The sequence below is a fragment of the Diceros bicornis genome, chromosome 7, assembly GCF_020826845.1.
Source record: "Diceros bicornis minor isolate mBicDic1 chromosome 7, mDicBic1.mat.cur, whole genome shotgun sequence".
Lineage (NCBI taxonomy): Eukaryota > Metazoa > Chordata > Mammalia > Perissodactyla > Rhinocerotidae > Diceros > Diceros bicornis.
The window spans coordinates 38,157,570-38,182,601 of record NC_080746.1 but is presented as its reverse complement, the minus strand read 5'-3'; the positions used below and the strand labels follow the sequence as shown (position 1 = coordinate 38,182,601).

General features: G+C 36.2%; 1 protein-coding gene across 5 annotated transcripts in view; it reads right to left on the bottom strand.

The window, feature by feature from the left end:
* Positions 1-6,975: 6,975 nt before the first annotated feature.
* The window catches only part of MTMR2 (myotubularin related protein 2), a 106,176-nt gene continuing 88,119 nt past the window's right edge, over positions 6,976-25,032 (bottom strand). For all 5 annotated transcript variants that reach the window (XM_058545370.1, XM_058545372.1, XM_058545368.1 and 2 more), the window contains 6 exons: positions 22,465-22,650; positions 19,299-19,505; positions 14,842-14,934; positions 11,415-11,528; positions 9,068-9,244; positions 6,976-8,346 (listed from right to left, as the gene is read on the bottom strand). In XM_058545370.1, the coding sequence (XP_058401353.1) occupies positions 8,185-8,346; positions 9,068-9,244; positions 11,415-11,528; positions 14,842-14,934; positions 19,299-19,505; positions 22,465-22,650 (939 nt within the window). In that variant the 3' untranslated portion in view covers positions 6,976-8,184. The remainder of the gene's footprint in view (positions 8,347-9,067; positions 9,245-11,414; positions 11,529-14,841; positions 14,935-19,298; positions 19,506-22,464; positions 22,651-25,032) is intronic.

The window sequence follows — 25,032 nt, the reverse complement described above, 5'->3', positions numbered from 1 at the left end:
TGCTGGATCATATGGTAGATCTATTTTTAATTTTTTGAGGAACCTCTATATTATTTCCATAGTGGTTGGACCAATTTACATTCTCACCAACAGTATAAGGGTTCCCTTTTCACCACATCCTCACCAGCTCCTATGTTGTCTCTTGATGATAGCCATCCTGACAGGTGGGAGGTGATATGTCATTGTGGTTTCCATTTGCATTTCCCTGGTGATTAGTGATGTTGAGCATCTTTTCATGTTGGCCATTTTGATGTCCTTTTTGGAAAACTGTCTATTTAATTCTATCCATTTTTTTAATTGGATTGTTAGTTTTTTTGTTACTAAGTTGTATGAATTTTTGTTACTAAGTTGTATGAGTTCTTTATATTGTCAGATATTAACGCCTTATCCAATATATGGTTTGCAAAAATTTTCCCCCATTACGTGTAGGTTTGTCTTTTCATTTTGTTCATTGTTTCTTTTGCTGTGCAGAAGCTTTTGAGTTTGATGTAATCCCATTTATTGATTTTGGCTTTTGTTTTTTGTGCTTTTGGCGTCCTGTCCAAAAAAGTCATTGCCAAGACCAATATCGAGGAGCTTCTTCCCTACCTTTGCTTATAGGAGCTTTACGGTTTCAGGTCTTATGTTTAAGTCTTTGATCCATTTTGAGTTCATTTTTGTGAGTGGTGTGAGATAGAGGTCCAATTTCATTGTTCTGCATGTGTTTCTCCAGTTTTCCCAGCACCATTTGTTGAAGAGAGTGTACTTTCCCTGCTGGGTATTCTTCGCTCCCTTGTCAAATGTTAGTTGACCATATATGCCAGGATTTAATTATGGGCTCTCCATTCTGTTCCATTGGTCTGTGTGTGTGTTTTTGTGCCAGTACCATACTGTTTATATCACTATGGCTTTGTAGTATAGTTTGAAATCAGGAAGCATGACACTTCCAGCTTTGTTTTTTTTTCTCAGGATTGCTTTGGCTATTTGGGATCTTTTGTGGTTCCTCACAAATTTTTCAATTGTTTCTTCTATTTCTGTGAAGAGTGCCTTTTGGTATTTTTATGGGGTTTATGTTGAATCTGTAGATGCCTTTAGGTAGTGTGGACATTTTAATAATATTAATTCTTCCAGTCCATGAACATGAGATGTCTTTTTCATTTGTCTTCCATTTCTTTCAGCAAAATCTTGTAGTTTTCATTGTATAAATCTTTCACTTCCTTGGTTAAATTTATTCCTTAGTATTTTATTGTTTTTGATGCTATTATGAATGGGATAGTTTTCTTCATTTCTTTTTCAGATGTCTCATCATTAGTGTAAAGGAATGCAACTGATATCTGTATGTTTATTTTGTATCCCATAACTTTACTTAAATTACTGATTAGTTCCAAAAGTTTTTCTGATGACTCTGGGATTTTCTCTAAATAAAATCCTATTAGCAGCAAGTAGCAACAGTTTTACTTCTTCCTTTCTTATCTGGATACATTTTATTTCTTTGTTTTACCTAATTGCTCTAGCTAAGAATTCCAGTACTGTAGTGAATAGGAATGGTGGGAGTGGGCTTCCTTGTCTTGTTCCTGATCTTAGAGGAAAAGCTTTCAATTTTTCTCCATTGAGTATAGTGTTAGCTATGGGTTTGTCATATATGGCCTTTATTATGTTGACATATGTTCCTTCTACACCCAATCTGTTAAGGGTTTTTATCATGAAAGGATGTTGTATTTTGTCAAATGCTTTTTCTGTATCTATTAAAATGATCATATTATTTTTCTTTTGTTTTATTGGTATGATGTATTACATTTATTGATTTACGATTTTGAACCATCCTTGCATCCCAAGGATAAACCCCACTCAGTCATGGTTTATAATCCTTTTAATGTGTTCTTGAATTTGGTTTGCTAACATTTTGTTGAGAATTTTTGCATCTATATTCATCAGGGATATTAGTCTATAGTTCTCTTGTAGTATTGTTATCTGGTTTTGGTATAAAAGTAATGCTGGCCTCATAGAATGAGTTTGGAAGTGTTCCCTTCTTCTCGATATTTTGGAACAGTTTGAGGGGGATTGGTGTTAATTCTGTTTTAAATGTTTGGTAGACTTCACCAGTGAAGCCATCTGGTGCTGGAGTTTTCTGTGTTGGAAGTTTTTGACTACTGATTCAATCTCTTTACTTATTATTGGTCTGTTCAGATTTTTTATTTCTTCCTGGTTCAGTCTTGATAGGTTGTGTGTTTCTAGAAACATATCCATTTCTTCTAGGTTGTGTAATTTGTTGGCATATAATTGTTTATAACAGTCTCTTATGATCCTGTGTATTTCTGTGGTATCAGTTTTAATGTCTCCTCTTTGGTTTCTAATTTTATTTGCGTCTTTTCTCTTTTTTTTCTTAGTCTGGGTAAAGGTCTGTCAATTTTGTTTCTCTTTTTGAAGAGCCAGCTCTTAGGTTTATTGATGCTTTCTATTGTTTTTCTGGTCTGTATTTCATTTATTTCCACTCTGATCTTTATTTCATTTCTTCTGCTAACTTTAGGCTTAACTTGTTCTTTTTCTAGTTCCTTGAGATATAAAATTAGGTTGTGTATTTGAGATCTGATTTCTTAATATATGTGTTTATTGCTATAAACTTTCAGAACTGCTTTTGCTGCATCCCACAAGATTTGATATGTTGTACTTCTATTTTCATTTATTTCAAGATACTGTTTATTTCCCTTTTGATTTCTTCTTTAACTGATTGGTTGTTTAGGAGTGTGCTGTGTAGTTTCCACATAGTCATGCACTGCAAAACGATGTTTCAGTCAACAACAGACCGCATATACGATGGTGGTCCCATAAGCTTAGTACCATATAGCCTAGGTGTGTAGTGGACTATACCATCTAGGTTTGTGTAAGTACACTCTATGAGGTTTGCACAATGACAACATCACCTAACGATGCCTTTCTCAGAACATGTCCCTGTTACGCATGACTATATTTGTAGATTTTCTCATTTTCCTCTTGTTGATTTCTAGCTTCATACCATTGGGGTCAGAAAAGATAGTTGGTATGATTTCAGTCTTCTTAAATTTGCTAAGATCGTTCTGTGTCCTACTGGAGAATGTTCCATGTGCACTTGAGAAGAATGTGTATTCTGCTGCTGTTGGATGGAATGTTCTGTATATGTCTGTTAAGTCCATTTTTTCTAAAGTATGGTTCAATTCCAATGTTTTCTTGTTGATTTTCTGTCTAGACAATCTATCCATTGGTGACAGTGGGGTATTCAAGTCCCCTACAATTATTATATAGTCTGTCTGTCTCAAGATCTGTTGGTATTTGTTTAATATATTTCAGTGCTTGGGTGTTGTGAGCATATATATTTACAATTGTTATATCTTCTTCATGTATTGACCACTATATAATTATATAATGACCTTCTTTGTCTCTTGTTACCATTTTTGGCTTGAAGTCTTTTTTTGTCTAAGTATGGCAACACCCACTTTCTTTAGGTTTCTACTTGCTTGGAATATCATCTTCTGTCCCTTCACTTTGAGCCTGTGGGTGTCTTTAGAACTGAAATGTCTCTCCTTTCAACAGCATATAGTTGGGTCTTGTTTTTTAATCCATCCAGCCACTCTGTGCCTTTTTTGTGTGTGTGTGTGAGGAAGATCAGCCCTGAGCTAACATCCATGCTAATCCTCTTTTTGCTGAAGACGACCAGCTCTGAGCCAACATCTATTACCAATCCTCCTCCCTTTTCTCCCCAAAGCCCCAGTAGATAGTTGTATGTCATAGTTGCACATCCTTCTAGTTGCTGTATGTGGGACGCGGCCTCAGCATGACCGGAGAAGCGGTGCCTTGGTGCGTGCCCAGGATCCGAACCTGGGCCGCCAGTAGTGGAGCGCGCGCACTTAACCGCTAAGCCACTGGGCCGGCCCCACTCTGTGCCTTTTAATTCATGAGTTTAATCCATTTACATTTAGGGTGATTATTAATATGTAAGGACTTAACTACTGCCATTTTATCTTTTGTCTTCTGGTTATTTTTTCTTTCCATTGTTTCTTCTTCTGTTTCTGTCTACTTTTATAAGTTGGTGGTTTTCCATGGGGATTTACTCAGTCTCCCCTTTTTTTATGTTTCATGTCACTGCTCTAGATTTTTGCTTTGTGGTTACCATGAGGTTTAGATAAAACATCTCAGATAAAATAGTCCATTTTATGCTGATAGTAATTTATTTTCATTTGCCTATAAAGGCTCCATCCTTTGACTCTTCTCTTTTATATTTTTGATATCATAAATTTATCTTGTTATGCTATATCATTAAGTTGTAGTATTTTTAATGCTCTTTCCTTGAAACTTTATGCTATAATTGTTTAATATACTATTCTAACATAGAGTTACAGTTTTCTAATTCTGACTGTGTCACTTTAATCACAGTTTTGTGTACTTTTTTGTCTTTTCATTTCAGCTTGAAGAGCTCCTTGCATCATTTCTAGTGGTGGTGAACTCCCTCAGCTTTTGTTTGTTAGGGAAAGCCTTTATTTCTCCTTCATATCTGAAGGATAACTTTGCCAGATACAGTATTCTTCTCTGGCAATTTTTATCTTTCAATACTTTGACTATGTCCACTCTCCCCTGGCCTATAGAGTTTCTGCTGAGAAATCTGCTTATAGTCTAATTAGGGTCTTCTGTAGGTTACTGTCTTTTTTCCCTGGCTGCTTTTAAAATTCTTTATCATTGACTTGTGACAGTTTCATTACAATGTGTCTTAGAGAAGGTCTTATTGCATTGAGCTAATAAGGAATTCTATTAACTCTGTGCACTTGTATATCCAGTTCCTTCCCCAGGTTTAGGTAATTCTATTATTTCTTTAAATAAACTCTCTGACCCCTTCCCTTTCTCTCCCTCTCTCCTCCTTCTGGTATACCCATTAATCTTATGTTGGCTTTTTTCTAATGGAGTCTGACAATTCTCATAGGGTTTCTTCACTTTTTAAAAAAATCTTAGTTCTCTCTCCTCTTCCACCTGAATCATTTCTAAATTGCCATCCTCCAGCTCACTTACTCTCTCTTCCATCTGATCTGCCCTATTTCCAATGCTTTCTAATGCATTCTTCATCTCATTTATTGAGTTAATTCAGCTCCAGAATTTTTGTTTGGTTCTTTTTTAGAATTTCAATCTATTTGGTAAAGTACTTCTGTTCATTACTTTTATTCTTGAATTCATTGAATTGCCTAAGTTTTCTTGAAGCTTGTTGAATTTCATCATAACAGCTATTCTGAATTCTTTACCAGTTAGATCACAATATTCTGTATCTTTGGGTTCAGTTGCTAGAGAATTGTCATTTTCTTTTTGTGATGCCATATTATGGTGATCTTTCATAGTGTTTGATGAAACATGCCTCTCCTGCCACATCTGAAGTAGCAAACCTCTTTCTTATTTGAGTGAGGTTTTGTTTACTTTGATTGTAACAGTTCAACAGGTTGGCAATTACAAGCCTTTTTAGATTTTCCAGAAGATGGCACTATAGCACAAGTTTTGGGTTTATCTTACCAGAGCTGACTTGCTGCTAAAGTTGTGAGCACAAATTAAAAAGGGTGGAGTTGGGGCTGGCCTGGTGGCACTACAGTTAAGTTCGTGCATTCTGCTTCAGCAGCCCGGGGTTTGCCAGTTCGGATGCTGGATGCAGACCTACTCACCGCTCATCAAGCCATGCTGAGGTTGCATCTCACATAGAAAAGCTACAACTCTACAACTATGATATATAACTATGTACTGGGGCTTTGGGGAGAAAAAAGAAAAAAAGGAAGGTTGCCAACAGATGTTAGCGCAGGGTCAATCTTCCTCAAAAAAAAAAAAGGGCAGGTTGGTGGCACGGGGAGAAGGTATGTTCTTAGCACTTGGAGCTTTGGGTGTGCTCAGGCCTCAGAGGGGGATCCTAGAATGGGGGCGTCCCAGAGGTCTATGGGCAGACCTCTTGCTGGAATTCTGGGGCAGACAGCAGGAAGTGTGTTTTTTCAGTTCTCTTTGCCTTCTCCCTCCTTTCCTTTCCCCTCCCCCATCACATGGGTGTTGCTAAAGAGCAACAGGACCCTCCAGCTGCAACCCATCCAGCCAGGCAGACTCGCACTCACCCTTTTCAATTCCTCTGCTTGAGGCTGCTGCTGCCTCCAATGCCATTGCTGCCACCACTGCAACTCCCTTGGCCCCGTAGCCGCCTCTGAGGTCCAGTCCACTCACTTTCAGATGCACAGATGGATGGATCTCTCAGGTGTTCTGGTATGCTGTGTAGAGGCACTTTTCAGATTTGAATGTCCAATTATTTGTAAGTCAAAAGGGAGAGAAAAAGGAATGACTCAAGCTGCCTTGATGCTAATGTCGCCACCAGTGGACTATCTTAAATGCACTCCACTTTGGGGATTCCTGCAGGTGAAAGGAGGCCACTGGAAATTTTTAAAAAGAGAAATGATAGATTTACACTTAGATTGCTGTGGCCTTTGAGTGGAATTTAAAGTGGATGTGAGGGTATTAAGACTGGAAGTTTTAAATTCTTGATCTCTTCAGTCATCTACATTCTTCTCTGTGCTATCAGACCAAGATGATAAAGGCTTTAAATGAGGGAAATGATAGACTGGACAGGAGAGAATGGATTTGTAAAATATTTGGAATAGAAAACAGCTTTAATACTGACAGACTGGCCACTAAAATACCATTATAAATTTTCTTATAACAAATTTCACACGAGAAGTCGTTTTGGTGCCAATTTTGCTAATACTGGATATACTAATAGAAATTATAGTTCCTCATTACAAGACCAAGAGCAGGGCTAAGGTTCAGATTATAGTGAATTAAGTGAAAAAAATACTGTCATTTTTTAGTATTGCTTGATTTGAGTATTAGAGGAAAAAGGGGTTCAAAATGAACATTTCAATTTGGAATGAGTGCTAAGAGACACCCTTTTCCTTAGAAAATTTACAAATTACATTTCTGCAAAAGCAACTTAAGGCAAACAACTTAGGACAAGGATGAAGTTTAAAAATCAGTTGAAATTTTCTTTTAATTAAAGACCCAAGGGACAAGAAGCTCCTTTGTTACAGTACATAATATATGGCTCTTTATATAGAGTAAAAGAGACATCAGGGAGTTGAACGTTTCTACCAGCACTGAACTCTTACTGTAGCAGGCGAACAGTGAAGCAAGATTTCCTTTACTGGCATTGAGATTGTAATACATTTTTACATGCAATAAGTTCTTTGGTAAACTTAATGATTCAGTGGAATTACAGAATTTGTGAAGGAAAGTAGTAGTAAAACATTTTATGTAAAATTTGAGCATAGTACTTCTCACCATAAGCTATTTATACAGACTTCAGAAAAAAGTCAATCCTAGTAAACTTTTAAAATATTGCCTCAAAACTTACCAATTAATTTCTCTATGTTCAGACACACAAAAAAATGTAAATAAGGGTAGATAATGAATTTTTAAAATGTTTTATGATGTTTCTAGTAATTGGGCAAATGGAAACTAATCTGGAAGGATGTGGGGTTCTTTGAAATCCTGGACGGCTACCACTCTCCGTCCTCCCCCTAAGCACATCTGTAAGGCATCATTTTGGAACAGCTATCTAATAACATCTTAAATAAGTACATAAATAATGACAGCAATAATTTTCAACTACTACTACACCATAATATCGCCACGACTTTACCTTATCATATACAAAGAAAGAATGTGGGTGTTAAAAGGTGATCAAAGTAAATCACTTACTACAAAAAAGAAAAACCCATGATGAGGAAAGGAGCATCAAATGATTTTGATCTGTCATGACATCAAGGCCCAATATGTGTGATGCCATAGAGTTTCAGCGTTGGTTTGGTTTGAAAACAGTGATGCTCCTCCTGTGCAATGAGCTCTCTTCCATCAAGAGGTATATTTCTGAAGTCATTTGTATTTTGAAATCAGAAACGTTCCCACTGTGGATCCAGGACTGAAGCATTTTAATATTCTTTGGGTGACTTATAAGATTAGTGTCATAATTATGTAATTACATATGGAGTTATTTCACTTAAACCACCTGCACTGCTACAGTTCTAAACTCATCCTAGAGAGATTTAAAATAAATAAAGCAACAATGTCTCTCATAGATGGGTTCTAAATTCAGAATTTCTACTCATAAAGCTGCCATTGTAATCAGGAGTTCATGGCGATGATGGCCCCCATCTAATAACAGTCCTTTCATACAACAGTTTGGACAGGAGTGACACACTGGGCAGGAGAACTGGCTCTCTCTGAGGATGAGGTTGATCGGTTGGAAATCTCTCTCTGTAGTTCCTCTACTTTTTTCTGAAGCTCTGCTCTTTTAGCAAGAAGTTCTTTATATCTGTTGTGAATGGGCTCCTACAAGAGCAAAACACCATAAAATTATTCAACAGGGCAATTCTAAACAAATCCAAAGTCAAATCATTCTTGTATATAGTTCTTTCTCTAAATGTTGCATTATAGTTTTTTTCAGCTATGGGGACCAAGCCGACTTTCCAACACATCAGTGAAAATTAATTTCAGGGACTCTGTTGACACCATGGCTCTTTCCCTGGCTTTCCTAGTGCCCCCAAGTATTGACACAGAAGACCCTTAAACTGGTACTTTTCCAAATACAACAAATAATTAAGTAACAATATAATCTAAAAGCCAATAGTTATCGTTTAGTGGCAGATTTTTAGTCTTTTAAACAGTTCTAAGTAGTAGATGTTTCGTAACATATTTCAGAATGGACCAGAATTTTGTTAAGCTTTTAACATTCCTAAAGCCATTTTCTCCACCTTATTAAAACAAGACCTCTGGATGTTATCCAGTCCAACACCCTCATTTTACAGAGGAGGGAAGAAAAGGCAAAACAGAAGTGATCTGTCCAAGGCCACACAAGCAGTCAGGATAAGAACCAAGTATATTGATTACTCCCATGTAGTGCTTTTTCTACTATACAATTATAACTATTAACATGAAAAAGGGAAAGTTTTAAATATGCACAGATAATTTTTCTAGTTGCTTTCAAGGGTACAAACCTAATTCATACAATTGCATGGATGAAAACTCCCATTGTATATTGTCGAGCATATACCTGTGGTTTCATCCTTGGATTCCACCTTACGTAATAACCCACCCAGAGCTCTAGGTGGCGCATGCTGGCTACTGGATAAAGGACATGATTGGAATAGCTCCCATAGAGAGGATTAGTGAAGTCTTCCAGCTGGCTATTTATGTAAGACCACAGTGACACAGTCCTTTTAGTAAGATTCTGTAAGAAGGAAAAACAGGTAAAGATTCTCTATCACATAAGCTTTAGATGAAATTTGTAAAGAGATATATTGTGATCATTAAAATCTCTTTAGAGGCAGAGAACTTGGACACTTCAGTGACAGCCCCACTTTTACATTAAAATCAGAGGGTATCAGAAAACGGTGCAGTTCCTCAAAAAGTTAAACATATTTATCATACCAGCAATTCCACTCTTAGGTATATACCCAAGAGAACTGAAAAGACATGCACACAAAAACTTGAACACAGATATTGAAAGCAGCATTATTCACAATAGCCAAAAAGCAGAAACAAGCCAAAAGTCCATCAACTGATAAATGGATAAAATGTGGTAAATCTATACAATGGAATATTATTCAGCCATAAAAAAAGATTGAAGTATTGATAAATGCTTCAAATTGAACCTTGAAAACATTATGCTAAATGAAAGAAGCCAGACACAAAGGCCACATCTTGAATGATTCCATTTATATGAAATGTTCAGAAAAGGCAAATCCATAGAGATAGATTAGTGTTTGTCAGGGGCTGGGAGGAGAGGAGAATGTGGAATAATTACTAACAGGCATGGGGTTTCTTTTCAATGTTCTGGAATTAATAGTGGTTGACGGTTGTACAACTCTGTAGATATACTAAAACCCACTAAATTGTATACTTTGAAAGACTGAATTTTATGGAATATAAATTATATCTCAGTAAACCCACTAAATTGTATACTTTGAAAGACTGAATTTTATGGAATATAAATTATATCTCAGTAAAAAAGTTTTGTTTTTTTTTAAATCAGTAAATCCTAGGATACAGTAAATCCTATTCAAGACTCTCAAAAGATGCGAGCATCAGGGGCCGGCCCAGTGGCAGCGGCTAAGTTCACGCACTCCACTTCATGCAATCCAGGGTTCGCGGGTTCGGATCCTGGGTGTGGACCTTATCAAGCCATGCTGTGGCGGCATTCCATGTAAAGTAGAGGAAGATGGGCACAGATGTTAGCCCAGGGCCAATCTTCCTCAACAAAAAGAGGAGGATTGGCAACAGATGTTAGCTCAGGGCTAGTCTTCCTCACACACACACACACAAAAAAAGGATGAGAGCATCTTTGGAACTTAGCTCTTCTTAATTATCTAACATTCAATAAATTCTTGAGTGCCTACTATGCATTGAAATATTTACTGCATGCTGGACACTGAAGATATAATGGTATATTAAAAAATTTAATATCTGCCTTCAAGGAATTTCTAGTCTAGGAAGCACTCACTACAGGGCAGTTTTTGTAGTGTTTGTATGGTTTATTTTATTTAATCCTCACAATAGTAACTACTATTATCCCTGTTTTACAGAAACAGAAATTTACTTGCCCCAGGTCACACAGTAAGTGACAGATCCAAGATTTGAACTCAGGCAGCCTGGCTCCAGAGCAAGAACTCTTTGCCACTATGCTTTATAGAAGAGCATGAATAAACTATTTTATAACCACATTTTTTAGAATGAAAATTGATGCAGGGGGAGACACCAATCAAGATGATTAATATGTTCATATATAGGATAGATGTATTTTGAGGAAGACAGAAATAAAACTTGAAATGTAATCCTTAACACAGTTTCTTCTAAATAATACCAACCATTTAACAGTGATATCTCTGGGGAAGTGGGATAACAAACTAACTTTCCATATAATATCTTTTCAGTGTTTGAATGTTTTACAGTATTATTTTACAATTAAAAAAAACCTAAAACAGCTCATATGTATGCAGAATTTATTTTGTGATTTAAGCTGTCCATTCAAATGTGTATTTTTTGCTGATTATATTTTTCTGCACCTGCTTTGAAGGATTTCCATCCTGCAAGGAACAACAGGTACACCGGTGCTCCTAAGACTCCACATACTTTAGTTCTCTTTAACAGACACTGCTTCCCACCCATAAACTCACCTGACAGCTAAAGGGCACCTTCAGCTTTATGACAGAGGCACTTTAAAATAGATCAGCTTCAGATGTGTGGAAAGAAGTAATCAAATTACAGCACATAACATAAAACATGGCCAAAGAAATCATCCAAAAGAACAACTGTTGAGTTGAAATCCACCACAGAAGGCACTCTAGTAGGGAAAGTACATATTAGGGGTAGAGAGGGAAGTGTAAGGGATCATATTTTACCTCTTTTCCTCTCTGCTGTTCACTGTTACAGAGGAATGTTCCAAACAAACAGCTATATAGGTGGTCCAAAATGGTAATGAGAAAATATTCATTGAATTCAAATGCTGTGGGAAACTGCAAATTGAACATCAGAAACACACAAAATTACGAAGACATTTTTTTCAAGCATATTCATCCTTATATATGGGTAGATCCTTTGTAATACTTCTTAAAATTATGCTAAATGATATTCATAACTATATATTTCTAAGCCATTATGGCATTTTCTACTTAAAAGTTTTCTAGTAAAAAAAAATCACCTGACCGCTTTTCTGAGATACTTTCTCCCAAAATCTCCTTTTCTTGTGTAGCAAGAGTTTGAATGGTCTGCCCTTGATGTGTCTGTGTCCTCTCTACCTGTTAACCCTAAACTTGCAGGCTGATCAATTTTGACTTGGGCAATTCTAGCAACTCTCATCTTTCTCTACCAAAAATGACTATAAACAACATCCCAAGATTTTTCCTTAAATTTTCAACAACATGGTTTTGTTTTTAGGAATTACACAAAAAATATTAACAGTGTCTCTAGAAAATGTCAGCAATGCACAAAAATAAATATCTAAGGCAGATGTGCAGATCATTTAAAAGCCAGCCTATTTATCTTTTTAAGAACATCCAGTCAAACCAGAGTATCTTGTAATCCAGTACCTTGGCAGCCTCCTTCTAACAAAAAGAAAATTCACTTTCTCTTTAACCTAGGATAAAGGCTTGACTGGATATCTTAATATTACACAAATACCACAATTTGGGGGGAACTTATCAAGGACGAATTACAGATCCCAGGAAGGTAAAGGATTTAGTTTAATCCATCCTATTCATCTAATATTTCAAAATTATTCAAAAGCTTCTATATAAGATTGTACCAATTATAGAATTGTGAATAAGAATTCCATGAATATTTGGATTGCAGATTTGGGAAATAAATATTGGTTCCAAGTTCCTCTTAGAATGATCCCTACCCAACAGTGGAGGAAAACAGCAAGAACTGCATGCAAAAGGCATAGGATAGGGATGAAAACAACTTTACCTTGAAGTTTCCTAAATTTTAGGAAGCTATAAGTAAGGTAGCAAATTTCTCTTCTCGAACAATAAAGGGTAGCCACCATGCCGTGAATGATAATGTTTGTGGCTGTGAAGTTGAATGAAGCAGGTGATGAAGCACATGACAACAAGAAGCCAACTAACTGTAAGAAACTCTGTCAGATCTCATTCATTGGTTTACAAAATAAACCCCATCATCTCCTGTGTTGTTACACACTCTTATCAGCCTTATTTATTAGCCAACTATGAATGCACCCTGACGCATTACATAGCAATCCAAAGCAGCTAAGCCCGTGGTTGGTTTTTCATCTTCTTGGCAAAACCATTAGCTCAGTTATGAGAAGACAGCTTCATCAGTGGGCATTTCCTCACAACAAAACTAAAATAGCAGAGCATTTACTGTTGCGATTGCTTTTAAAATCCTGAGCAGAGGAGGAATATTTTGTTCTTACATGTTAAAATTTGAAGGGCCCTTCATCAACTGCTTCCTGATCCCAGGAGTGAGAGGACAGGGATGAAGGGAGGAGGACAGACAGAATCTGGCTAATTGCAACATAATTGGTCCCATTTTGACAAATATGCTATTTAAGTCTCTGCACAAACATTCAATTATTTATAAAACTGATGATTGACAATAACCATTATGACTAACGTATATGTTCAGGAAGAAAATATACAGAAAAACATAACTAGATGTCTAAAATAAAATACACTATAATGTATTTTAAGTTCTATCAAAGAAACATAAGATTAAACCAATTTTCTATTATTTAGTAACTTAAGCTCAAAATTAGAGTGAAACAGCTTTTAGATATACAGCATATAAAAAGTTAATACAATTACTAAGGAAGAATTGTATTTGTCATGTAGTCTTCTATGCAAACAACTGCTAAATGTGACTGATTTTCTTTTCTAACAAACATACCAGAACTAATACATTCATACATGTTGCCCCCTTTAAGGCATTCCCCTTAGAAAGCAGTACACTTAACCATCAATGATGCCATGGTTTCAAACAGCTCTTCTAGTCCTTTGATATGGCATATTTGAATTTTACCAATAGTCAAATGTTATTTAAAAATTGAATACAGTAATAGTCAAAAGTGGGTCCTACAGTTTTGGGTCAAACACCCAAAAATGGATTGGTAAGGATTTGTATAGCGGATATACTACTACAAAGTCAACACCAAAGGGAAAATTCAAACCTACTCCAAGTCACAAATATTATTAAACTGAGTATGTAGCATCTCCCCTCCCCCAACACACCAAGGGCCTAATTTATAGATCAAAACAATTATATACACATTTGCACTATATATGTTAAAATCCAGCCTCATCATACTGTAGTCCTATCTACTACAACTTCATTTAACCCGGCAGCTTTCAAAATAATCCACCCCAACTGAAATGCTTATAGGGGAAGAAAAAAAACTATTCATAATATATAATTAATGTATTTCACCTTAGGATTGCCATTCGTTTTCTTTTAATGAAATAAATAGTATTTTCTTGAAGCTAAAATATGATCCTAGAGCCAGCAATGCCCTACTTTATATTCATGTGGCAGTCTGAAAACAAACCAGACTCCCAGTTGTTTGAGGTCTAATAAACCCTTGGATAAATATTTAACAGACACACCAATGAGCTGTATCCAACTTTTGGGTTTTGAGATGATTTTTTTTAAGTAGAGTTAAACACTTAAGACACTAACCCCTTGCCTCATTAGTGAAGTGATCCCACAATAAACCAGGTTTTTTTCTATCTCCTCTGGTAACTTTCCAATAGAACAAATCTGTTTACAATATTTCACACTGGTTTGTTAGAAAGTTGACAGAAGGTCTAAAAAACATAATCTCTCTCTCCATACCTAAGCACAAAACGAATAAATCTATTACCTATCTACTTTGCCATAATTGCCATCTCTACACATTTTTCCATTAAAATTACTTAAAATAAGATTTTATTTTGCTTGAGTTAATTAGCCTATTTCTTCATTTCTTTACCTCCCTTAGCAATGTATAGATGAGCTTCTGGGTGAATATACCGCTATTATTTAACACTACTAGTCCAAAACAAAGGAGGAAACCTCTCAGGAGTTATTATCAATGCCACTCATTGAAAGGCTAATGGAATCAAATTGTCAGGTGTTTAGGTGATAAGTACTACCTCCAAATAATATCCTTTAATTTAATTCATAATGTAATAATAGGTACTAGTTCCATTACCCAGAAACCTTACAAGAATTTCCATTTTACATGAAATGTAGGATAATCAGTGACCAAATCTCCCAACTCTGACTGGACAGCTTACAAGAGAGATGGAAGAATCGATGTCCCAGATAAGTTACCTGTCTTGTCATTTGCCAGACACAGTCAATAAACTGAAGAAAAACAGGCGATCTGTCTGCATCTGCATGGTTCTTATCACCATGGCCAAGTCTCTGAAGCAAAGAGAGTGAAATATTATATGAGCTCTGTGAAATTTTTCATTTTTTTAATGGAAATAATTTTATCTTCCAATAAAAGTAATATTTGTTCAATATTTTTAAAAATTCAGAAAATCTTTTTAAAAGAGCACTGCAAAGAAAACAGAAATCACAGATTATCCTACCAAGCGGAAATCTCTATTTAAACATTTTGATGTACAAACTGCCAGATTATTTTCTGACATGAGATGTTTGTAATAGGAATGACAACTTTGTTTAATAAATGAAACCCAGATCCTAAAAGGCTGACAAATGGAAGATAGAAGCAGTCAGACCTCAGGGCCCAGATTTTTGTCCTGGAGATTTAATTTTCCCCTGAATATTAAGTTTCTTGTACAATAGCCTCAGGAAGACTTCTCCTTTAACACCTTGGCCAGTGCATGAAGGTGACCTGTTGCACCTTAGCTCCAGTCTGTCTTCATCAAGAAGAATCACATTAGCACAAACCTCTGAAAACCTTTAAAAAATGCTTGACATCTGCCCTCCAAGCACGTACTCACCCACTTTCTCAGTTTTCTCATCCTCTGATGATCTTTGCCCCAGGTGAATGAAACAGACCCCTACTCTGTATTCTAACACAGTGATTCTAAAAGTATGGTCCATAGACTGGGGGTTGGGGGCGGGTGGAGGGGGGGAGTCCTGTGAGGTAAAAAGTATTTTCATAATAATACTAAGTAAGACATTATTTGCTTTTTTCAATGCTGATATTTGCACCAATGGTGCAAAAGTGATGAAGGATAAAACTTCTGGTAACTTAGGAGGAATCAAGCAAGGCATTGGAATAGAACTGCACTAGTTACTGTATTCTGCCTTGCCACATACTCGCAGTTCAATGAAAAAAAGAAGAAAAAATCTCTCTGAAGCCAGCTTCCTTGATGAAGCAGTAAAAATTAGTAACTTTATTAAATCTCTCCCCTTGAGTACAATTTTTTTAATATCCTGTGTAACAAAATGGGAAATACGCATAACATGCCTCTGCTGCAAACTTAACTAGGATGGTAGGGAATGCTACTTGTTCGTGGAACATCATTTCGACTTGAAAGAACAATTGATACATGAACCATGGTTATTAAGACTTGAATATCTTGCAGACATGTTTTTGAAAATGTACAAAGTGAATGTGTCACTTCAAGAAACAATGGACAGTATTTGTTGCCAATGATAAAATTCAAGCTTTTGAGTGAAAATCAGATTTTTTGGAAAACTTTTATCTGCCATAATGCGCTTGATAATAAAGATTTTTCTCATAAAATCAGTGGTGGTATTAACAAATGTGATTTTATGATATTATATAATGAAATGCATTAACATTGGAAGAGCTGCATTAACTCAGTAAGCCAGTATTTTCCAAATAACCAACATATGATTTTACAAAATCATGCATGGGTAAAAGATCTATTCCAAGTGCAAGACAGACCAAAGGAATTTAATGGAACAAAAAATGAAAGACTCATTGATTTAGTTTTGGATTCCACATTACAATTAACCTCTAAGAAACTACTATTTGTCAAGTTTTGGCATAGTATCAAAGAAGAAGATCCACAATTCCCTGAAAGAGCTATTAAAGTACTCTGTGCTTCTCAACCTACATATTTGTGTGGCCAGACTTTCCTCATATACAGACAGAAGTAGATATGAAATTCAGCTATCTTCTATTAAGCCAGATATTAAAGAAATTTGCAAAAAATGCAGACCAATGCCCTTCTTCTTATTAAACATTTAGTTTGTTTTGGAAAATACAGCTATTTTTCTTTAAAATGTTATTTATATTAAAATATAATAGTACTATGTTCTGAATGTTTGTCTCTCCCCCAAAATTCATATGTTGAAATCCTATTGCCCAATATGATGGTATTAGGAGGAGAAGTCTTTGGGAGCTACCGAGGTCATGAGGGTAGAATCCTCATGAATGGGATTAGTGCTTTTCTCAAAAGAAACCCCACAGAGCTCCCTAGCCCCCTTCCACCATGTGAGGGCACAGTGAGGAGTTAGCAGCCTACAACCCAGAAGAGGCTTTCACTAGAACCAGACCATGCTGGCACCCTGATCTTGGACTTCCAGACTTCAAAACTCTGAGAAATAAACATCTATTGTTTATAAACCACCCAGTCTGTGGTATTACGTTTTAGTAGCCCAAATGGACTAAGACAAACAGATTTATTATTTCTTTAATAATCAATATTTTAAAATTTAATTTTTAATATGATAAATATTGATAGATACAAACCACACAAAGTTCTTTGGGGTCATCATTAATTGTTAAGAATGGAAAGTGGTCCTGAAATCAAAAAGTTTGAGAAACGTTACCCTACACTAACCATGGTCACCCTCTGTTAACCTAGACCAGATGTCCTTTAACTGTCAAATTCTGCTTTCAGATAACAAGTAGGGAAAAAAAGGAGTAGGTAACCAGAGTTAGCAATTTAGGAATCCACAGCAACTTCAAACAGTCTGAAATGTTTATGATTTTCGTCAATTTATATGAACATGTGCAACTTTGGATAACTAAAGCTTCATTCTTTGAAGTAAGAGTTGTTTTATTTTTTTTAAGTTCTTTTCATTATAAGTACATTTTATAGAGAACTGAAAAATGTGAGCCATCTGAATTGATACTCCAGACACCCAATTTTATTTAACAGTTGAAGTTCAAAAGAGCAGACTACCTTTAAATATCTGTTTCTTTCAAGTTATTTATAAACACTGTTGGTATACTCTGGTAACTATTTACTAAAGGTTAACATTAGAGACAGCATCTGAGCAAACATCTTTCAGAAAGTCTTGCAGCAAGTCTTTCAGCTAATCTAGGAAAATGCTGCCAAGAACCACGCTCTCAGTGGCTTCAAGGCCTCTGACAATCCAACGTCCCTCTCCATAGTTCTCTAAATCCGCCCCTCCCTCAACTCTACTCTTGCCATGCTCAATCATCTAGACATTTGCTCACCCTGGTCCTCCTTCCTGGGAAAATATTCCTACTCCTCACTCTCTAAATTCTATGATTACAACTAACATAGATGGGTAATACCTGAGAACCAAGGCCTACAAAGTTACTGTTTCCAAGTTTTCTGATTCCAAATTTAGTGTTTAGCAGACACACAGCTAAAAACCACTTGAATGTTTATTTAATTAAAAGCTACATGAATCCAAAGAATGATGTTACAAAAAAGCAAGTCTGAAAGCACAGTATCCTTTAAAAGGGACATCATAACCCCATTCCTCTATTTTAGGAACTGTGATTAGTTTTGGGAACCACACTTGTAGAAAGCCAGGACCAAAGTCCAGAGGACAACTAGAATGGTGAGGGGATAAGGATGACAAAAGACTGAATAAAATGGATATTTAGCCAGAAGAAGTGAAGATTATGAATGATAGGGGCAGACAGCTACTTTCAGATATTTGAAGGGCTATTTTATTTGGATAAGTAGTCATATTTGTTCTTCTTGTCTCCAAAGGGGAATGTAGGGAAACAGGAAGCAAGTTTTAGTTCACTAAGAGGAAGAAGTTTCTAGTAGGTAGACTTTCTGAAGTGAGACTGGACAGTCTCAGGAAGGGATCTGGCTGCTTATTTCTGGCGGTGTTAATAAAGAAACTAAACAATCATTTGGGGGACACCCTAGAAGACATTTAACAATGAATGTCTGGACTGTGAGGTCCTTCCAGCTCTTACATTTGATATCAACAAGAACAAAATAAATTTTGAGACACATAGTGGGCACAAAAATTTGTCATTTCCATAAAACTAACTGTAACACTTTCCATACATGTGGTCATTATATCTTATCCTTAAGAAAGACAATAGAAAAGCTGTTTTATTCCCAACTGAGTTGAATTTTTATTTTTTGCTCTGTTATTTCTTTTAGTCCCAGCCTGATTTTTTTTTAGACCCTGATCCTGTGTGAGCAAGGTTACTTGTAGAGCTACTTTAAATTAAGAATAATAATTAAGTCATTCTCATCTTTTTTTAACTCTACAAGAAAAGCTAGAAGTGCACTGTAATTCCATAGCTATTCATGCTAATCTGAACTGTCATTTGAAGGTAGAGACATGCGTGGACATCACGGAATGATGTCTGATGTTTCCTGGATGAGATTATGGAAGAGAATGGGTCAAACACCTGACAAATAGCCCTTGGCTCCAGATGGTAGAGCCATGATAGGATATCCTAATGCTTTCCAAAACAAACAAAAAAGTTCTCTTGAGAAGTTTACCCCTTTAGAATAAATGATTAATTTTAAATGAATATCTAATGAATAAAAGGGCATTATTTTCACATTCCTCATGTGAGATGCACATCATACATCAAGTCAAGGTTCTTTACTCACAAGTTGAAATCGATGTCCGAAGCTTAGCCATTCTTTTTCCACAAGGACTTCAAATCCTCGGATGGTTCGGTAGTATCCATCCAACATGAGCATGGCGAGGGCAGTGAGCTGAGCGGTGCGGTCCCAACCATCACTGCAGTGTACTACCACAGACGTCTTTCCTGACTCGACTCTGTCAGCAATCCTAAGAGCCCCTGCAAGTATAAGCTGCAAAACAGGTTTTGTAAACGAAATTTTTAAAAAATTAAATGCTTCCTTCTTCAAAATTTACTAATAGAGTTTTGTTAGGGATGACTGTCTGAATAATATGCAGAGAAAAAACATCAGTTGCTTCCTAAAAAAATTTTTTTAAATGGTAGATGATACATAAGTTTTGCTTTTAGAACTAGAAAAATCTCATAAATGCAGACTCCTATTCATCTGCACAATGACATATCCAAGTGAAAGGTACCTCTGGATTCTACACAAATCAACAGTATGAGTAAGAGAAAAGAAGGATCAAGTACTAAAGAGACCTGTTTCTAAGAATCTTCAAATATTCCAACATAATCCATTTAAATAAAAATAATTAATATGCTGAAGTCTTATCCGTTATTTAAAACAATGCTTACGGGGCCGGCCCCGTGGTTTAGCGGTTAAGTGCACACACTCTGCTACTGGCCGCCCAGGTTCGGATGCCAGGCGCGCACCAACGCACCACTTCTCCAGCCATGCTGAGGCCGCATCCCACATACAGCAACTAGAAGGATGTGCAACTATGACATACAACTATCTACTGGGGCTTTGGGGGAAAAAAAGGAGGAGGATTGGCAATAGATGTTAGCTCAGAGCCGGTCTTCCTCAGCAAAAAGAGGAGGATTAGCACGGATGTTAGCTCAGGGCTGATCTTCCTCACAAAAAAATAAAATAAAATAAAAAAATAAAACAACGCTTACTTAACCAAATCAGAATAAGTATGAAAGTAATAAAATTGGATCTCTTTTCAAATATTCTATAGTATTTATTTTACTGTTTTTATAAATGACACATAGCATACAGCAAGCACAGTATAAAACTTGAGAGTAAGCTACTTTTCTGTGTCAGTATGAATAAAAAATTCTCATCAGATCAACATATTACCACATCAATTTAACTGGTATCTAAAATAATTTCAGTTATTTTTTTAAATATACATAGACTCTTTGGGAAATAATTTACGTTTTCTGAAGTTGAGCTTGAGTTAATACTAGACAGAATTAGATGTAACCAAAAAAGAAACACGAAAGTATAATATTCTTTAAAATGGACAATATAGCCCCATTCTTCTCTGCAATGGCCAGATCATACTTAAAAAACAACATGGTTCCACAAACATAGATCAGAATGAAAGAAAACAGATTTACCAGGCTTGAAGAATCTCCTGATAACCTCCTTTTGATCACAGCTGTAGGCATATTCTAGAAATGGGGTAATCTGAAGCAATCTCAATGTGGACTATGCATCAGAGTCATCTGTGAGCAAGTTTTTTAAAAAAGTGCCTGGGCCCCATTCTCCACTAATCCTAAGTCATTATTTTAAATAACTTGCACCTATAATTCAAATGTATATCCAGACTTAGGAATCATTGACCCAAAGGACTAGAAGAGTTGGAAAGTTAAGACTGACCAGGGAGAGTTATCCGAAGTGGTCATCTTCATTCATTCACTCATTTATAAAATAAACATTTATGGAGTCCCTTACTTTGTGGCAGACACTGCTCTAGGGGCTGGAGATAGAGCAGTGAACAGAACAAAGTGCTGGCAAAGGAAGTTTACATTCTACTTAGGGGAGGCCAGGCAGATGCAAATGAATATGCAAATACATGTTAGAGGGCAATGAGTGACAAAGCACCACGCAGGGTCTAGAGAATGCTGGCAGAACTGTTACTGTGTATGCAGTGGTTCGGAAAGCCCTCTCTGAGAAGGTGCTCTTTGAGCAGAAATCTGAAGAAAGTGAGTGGGTAAGCCTGGTAGGTGTGAGGATTGGGGTAGGAGCAGGTAGTCCAGACACAACTGTATTTCTTTACCTCTAAGGAAACTTGTTTCTGTTACAGCCAGCTTTTCGGACAGAATGTTGTACCTACTAGTGAAATGTCCTGGAATTTACAGAAGCAAGTGCTGCAACCTACGTTACTTCCAAATCAAGTCTCATGGTTTTCTATTTACACATCGTACAATGTAACAGATGGGCCACAGGAACATGCTGGCTAACTGAGGAGTGTTTATACTTTGCTACATTCAAGCTTCTAGAAGAGAAACAATAATAAAACAGTCTATAACTCTCATTAGGTCAGTTTGGCTTTCTCTTCGCTTTTGTCTGAATTTTAGAGATTTTAATGTAAGTATAAGTCTGCTCCTTCTTAACATGAAAAATCTCATTTCCCTTTATTTCATAATACATATGTAGCTATACAAGTCTATATCTTAGTAAAAAGCTATGTTACTAAAATTCAGAACTTTCCTGAAAACATATGTAACTACATTAACTGAAATAACATTTGGTGCTTCAAACATTATCTTAACATGTTAGGCAAATTAGTGTTCACATGGTAGTCTCCAAATCATTTAACATTCCAATGGTATCCTTCATTCAACTACTTCACTCCATTTCCCTGACCAGAATGGTTTTTACTTCACAAGTCATGCAGTAAGTATTTCCTGGGTGCCTATTATTACACAGATAGTGCTACCCTAGCTCCTGAAGGGACAAAAAAGAAACAGGATTTATCCAGTTGTGGTCTCTATGAATTAGTAATATACGTTGGTTGATACACAAAAGTAATTAAATGGAAAGAAAAAGTAACAATTTCAGAGAAAATGGAAATGAATGCAATCTGGGAAGACTTCAGGGAAGAAATGAAATATGAACTAGGATCTCAAGGATGGGTAGTATTCAGGTAGCATGAGAAAGAGAGGGAAAGAAAGAAGTACAACAGAACCAAATGCACAATATAGGAAACTAATTTATTCAAGCACCAAAACTTAGAAGTAGCTCTAATTATCAAAGCAGTTATCAATTTTTCACTGTTTACAAAGGTACCTTCATCTTGATTTCAATTGTAAGAAAAGAGCCAATATAGACAAAAGGGCAGAGAAAGTCCTTGACTGATATTCTGTAATAGTATAAGGAAATAGTAACATATACCCACCTTAATGTGTTCTAGCCAGTGAGTAGATTCCAAGTTAGACAACCAGTGAGTTTCCTCAATGTTGGGGTACACAATCTCCTTAAGTTTTCGTAATGATTCTCTCATAACATGAATATTGTGGATATCTAGAAAAACTAGTTCTGCATTTTGATAGGCATCTTCACTTTCATAGCCTCCACCCTTTGCCTGAAAAAAAGGACACATCACAGGAAATCATAAATGAATGCACATCCATTGTAAGTTGACATCCATGAAAAAGCACCATAAAACATCCAATAGCAGGAAAGATGATACACATTACTGACGAACAGGAAAACTCCATGGGAAAATGAGGATGGCTCAGGGCAACTTAACACAACCACTCTCTACCACATGTTCTTTTTTATAAAACAGGAATATACACTCTCACCCTCACTTCTTTATGTGACTGTTAGAAAAATTAAATGTGATAACATACATGAAGACACTTTTACATTTTAAAGCACTAAATTTTCCCTACCCATATTTCAAATCCTACCCAAACACAATTTCTTACAGAAGACAGAAATCACCAGACTAGTAAGCTCCATGTGCCAGGACTACATCTGTCTAGTTTACCACTGGCCCACGCTGCTTCACCTCCCTTTCTCTTCACCTCATTTTAATCTTAATATTCACAAAATGCTTTGCAATCATAATGACTTGCTTCTATTTTAACCACATAATTATTTTAAATAAAAAGACAATATAAAAGCACAGAATACTATAGTATATTACTATCACTATCCTCAAAGACTTAACTCTACATCTACAGAACAGAACGAGAAACAACTGGTATTCAAAATAAGCTATAGCTAGGAAGGAGAACTTAATTTTTCTGGATTGAATATTTCTCTATTTTATAAATAAAAATATTCCCCTATCTCCTACCTATGTATAAAATCATGCTTCTTAGAGCACTAATGGAAAAAATTGAGGAAAATACTAGAATAGCCACTGTAGTTATATAATATTATATATGACTCACACCTATTAAAACAACAAAATTCACCAACTCATAACCATATCAGTTCCTTTCTGACATGATAGTCTGGGAAACAGTTGAGATTCAAGATTGGCACAGGTACAAAATTAACAGTGTGTACAAAATTAACAGTGTATCAGTGTACACCTGTTAACAAGGATTATTTCTGGAGAGTGGGAATAAGACAGGTCAGGGGTTGAGGGCCTTCCAATTCAAAGTTGTTGCAAAAAACTCTAGAAAGATGGCAATAGTGGCAACTACCCAGAATCTGTCACAAAAGCACACAGAATGAAAATGCTCTGGAATCAGATAGCTGTACAACTTCATTAATATACTAAAAACACTTAAATATATACTTTACAAGAGTGCATTTTATGGCACGTGAATTATACCTCAATAAAATTGATACCGAAAAAAACAGAGCAACTAGATAGTAAAACCAAAAACACAGAAGACTTATTTAAAACAGAACTAGGGGACAAAGCATTCCATCAAACCTCAAAACCACCAACAGCCACAAGATCTGGATGCTATCAGTGATTATGTGGGAAGAAGCAGAAGGAAGTAATGGATATAAGATAGACTAGAGAACAGGAAAACCACAAGAGAGCCTTATAGTTGTTAAGTGTTTGTTCTGCTTCCTTGTTTTGGCTTTCTTCTTCCAGAACTACGGGAAAGCAGAACAGATCAATCTGAGAAGTGCAGCTGAAACCAGGAAGGGTTCTGTCCATTCTAACAGCTGATGAGCATAAAGGGTCTACAGTAGATCTAAAGGCTGAAGCAGTCTAACCCTTATAAACGCTCCTAACTGACCAGCCAGGGATCCACTCTGCTAAGCACACAATCAAAACTGAGCAGGACAGAGGCAACAAAACAAAAGAAGAGAAAGTCCAGATAAAAAGAGAAGGGAAGAGAAGTTTCAGATAAAAGCATGGGGGGAGGGGGTTAAGATGGGTATAGGAACAGATGCGGGTGTGGATGCAGGGTAGGGAGAGACAGGACAGAGCCAGAAAATCTCAGAAAATAAGCTCTCAAATTTTTTAACGCTACATGAAAACAATAAAAGAGGCAGCTCAGTGAAATTAGCTCTTCTAACTTCCAGGTGCACCTAACTTTTGAGTCACACCTTCTAACTGAACCATGCATCCTTCTGAAAGTTCAGGAAAACTAATTTCACCAAAAAATGAGTAACAGAAAAGGATCAAGGTCAAATCTCATACAACCTATAGTAAAAAGAGAATGAGCAGCCTTCAAAACATTCCTATGAACAATGCCCCACAAAACTGAAATCTTCTCTTTTCAAGCAAGGTAAAGACTTCAAAAAATACCAGGCATGAAAAACAAAATAAACTAGAATTAGAAAAACTCAGAAATGAAGTGACAGAACTTGAGAACAAATGAGAAACAAAAGAAAAAACTCAGGAATGAAGATTAAATTGGAAGGAACACAAGAGCAAATAAATACAAACAGATATTAAATTAAAAGAACTAGATGGTGAAAAAGAAAATGCTTAAAACCAAAAGGAAGTTAGAAGGACATAAAAAGGACTCAAAAGAAAGTGACA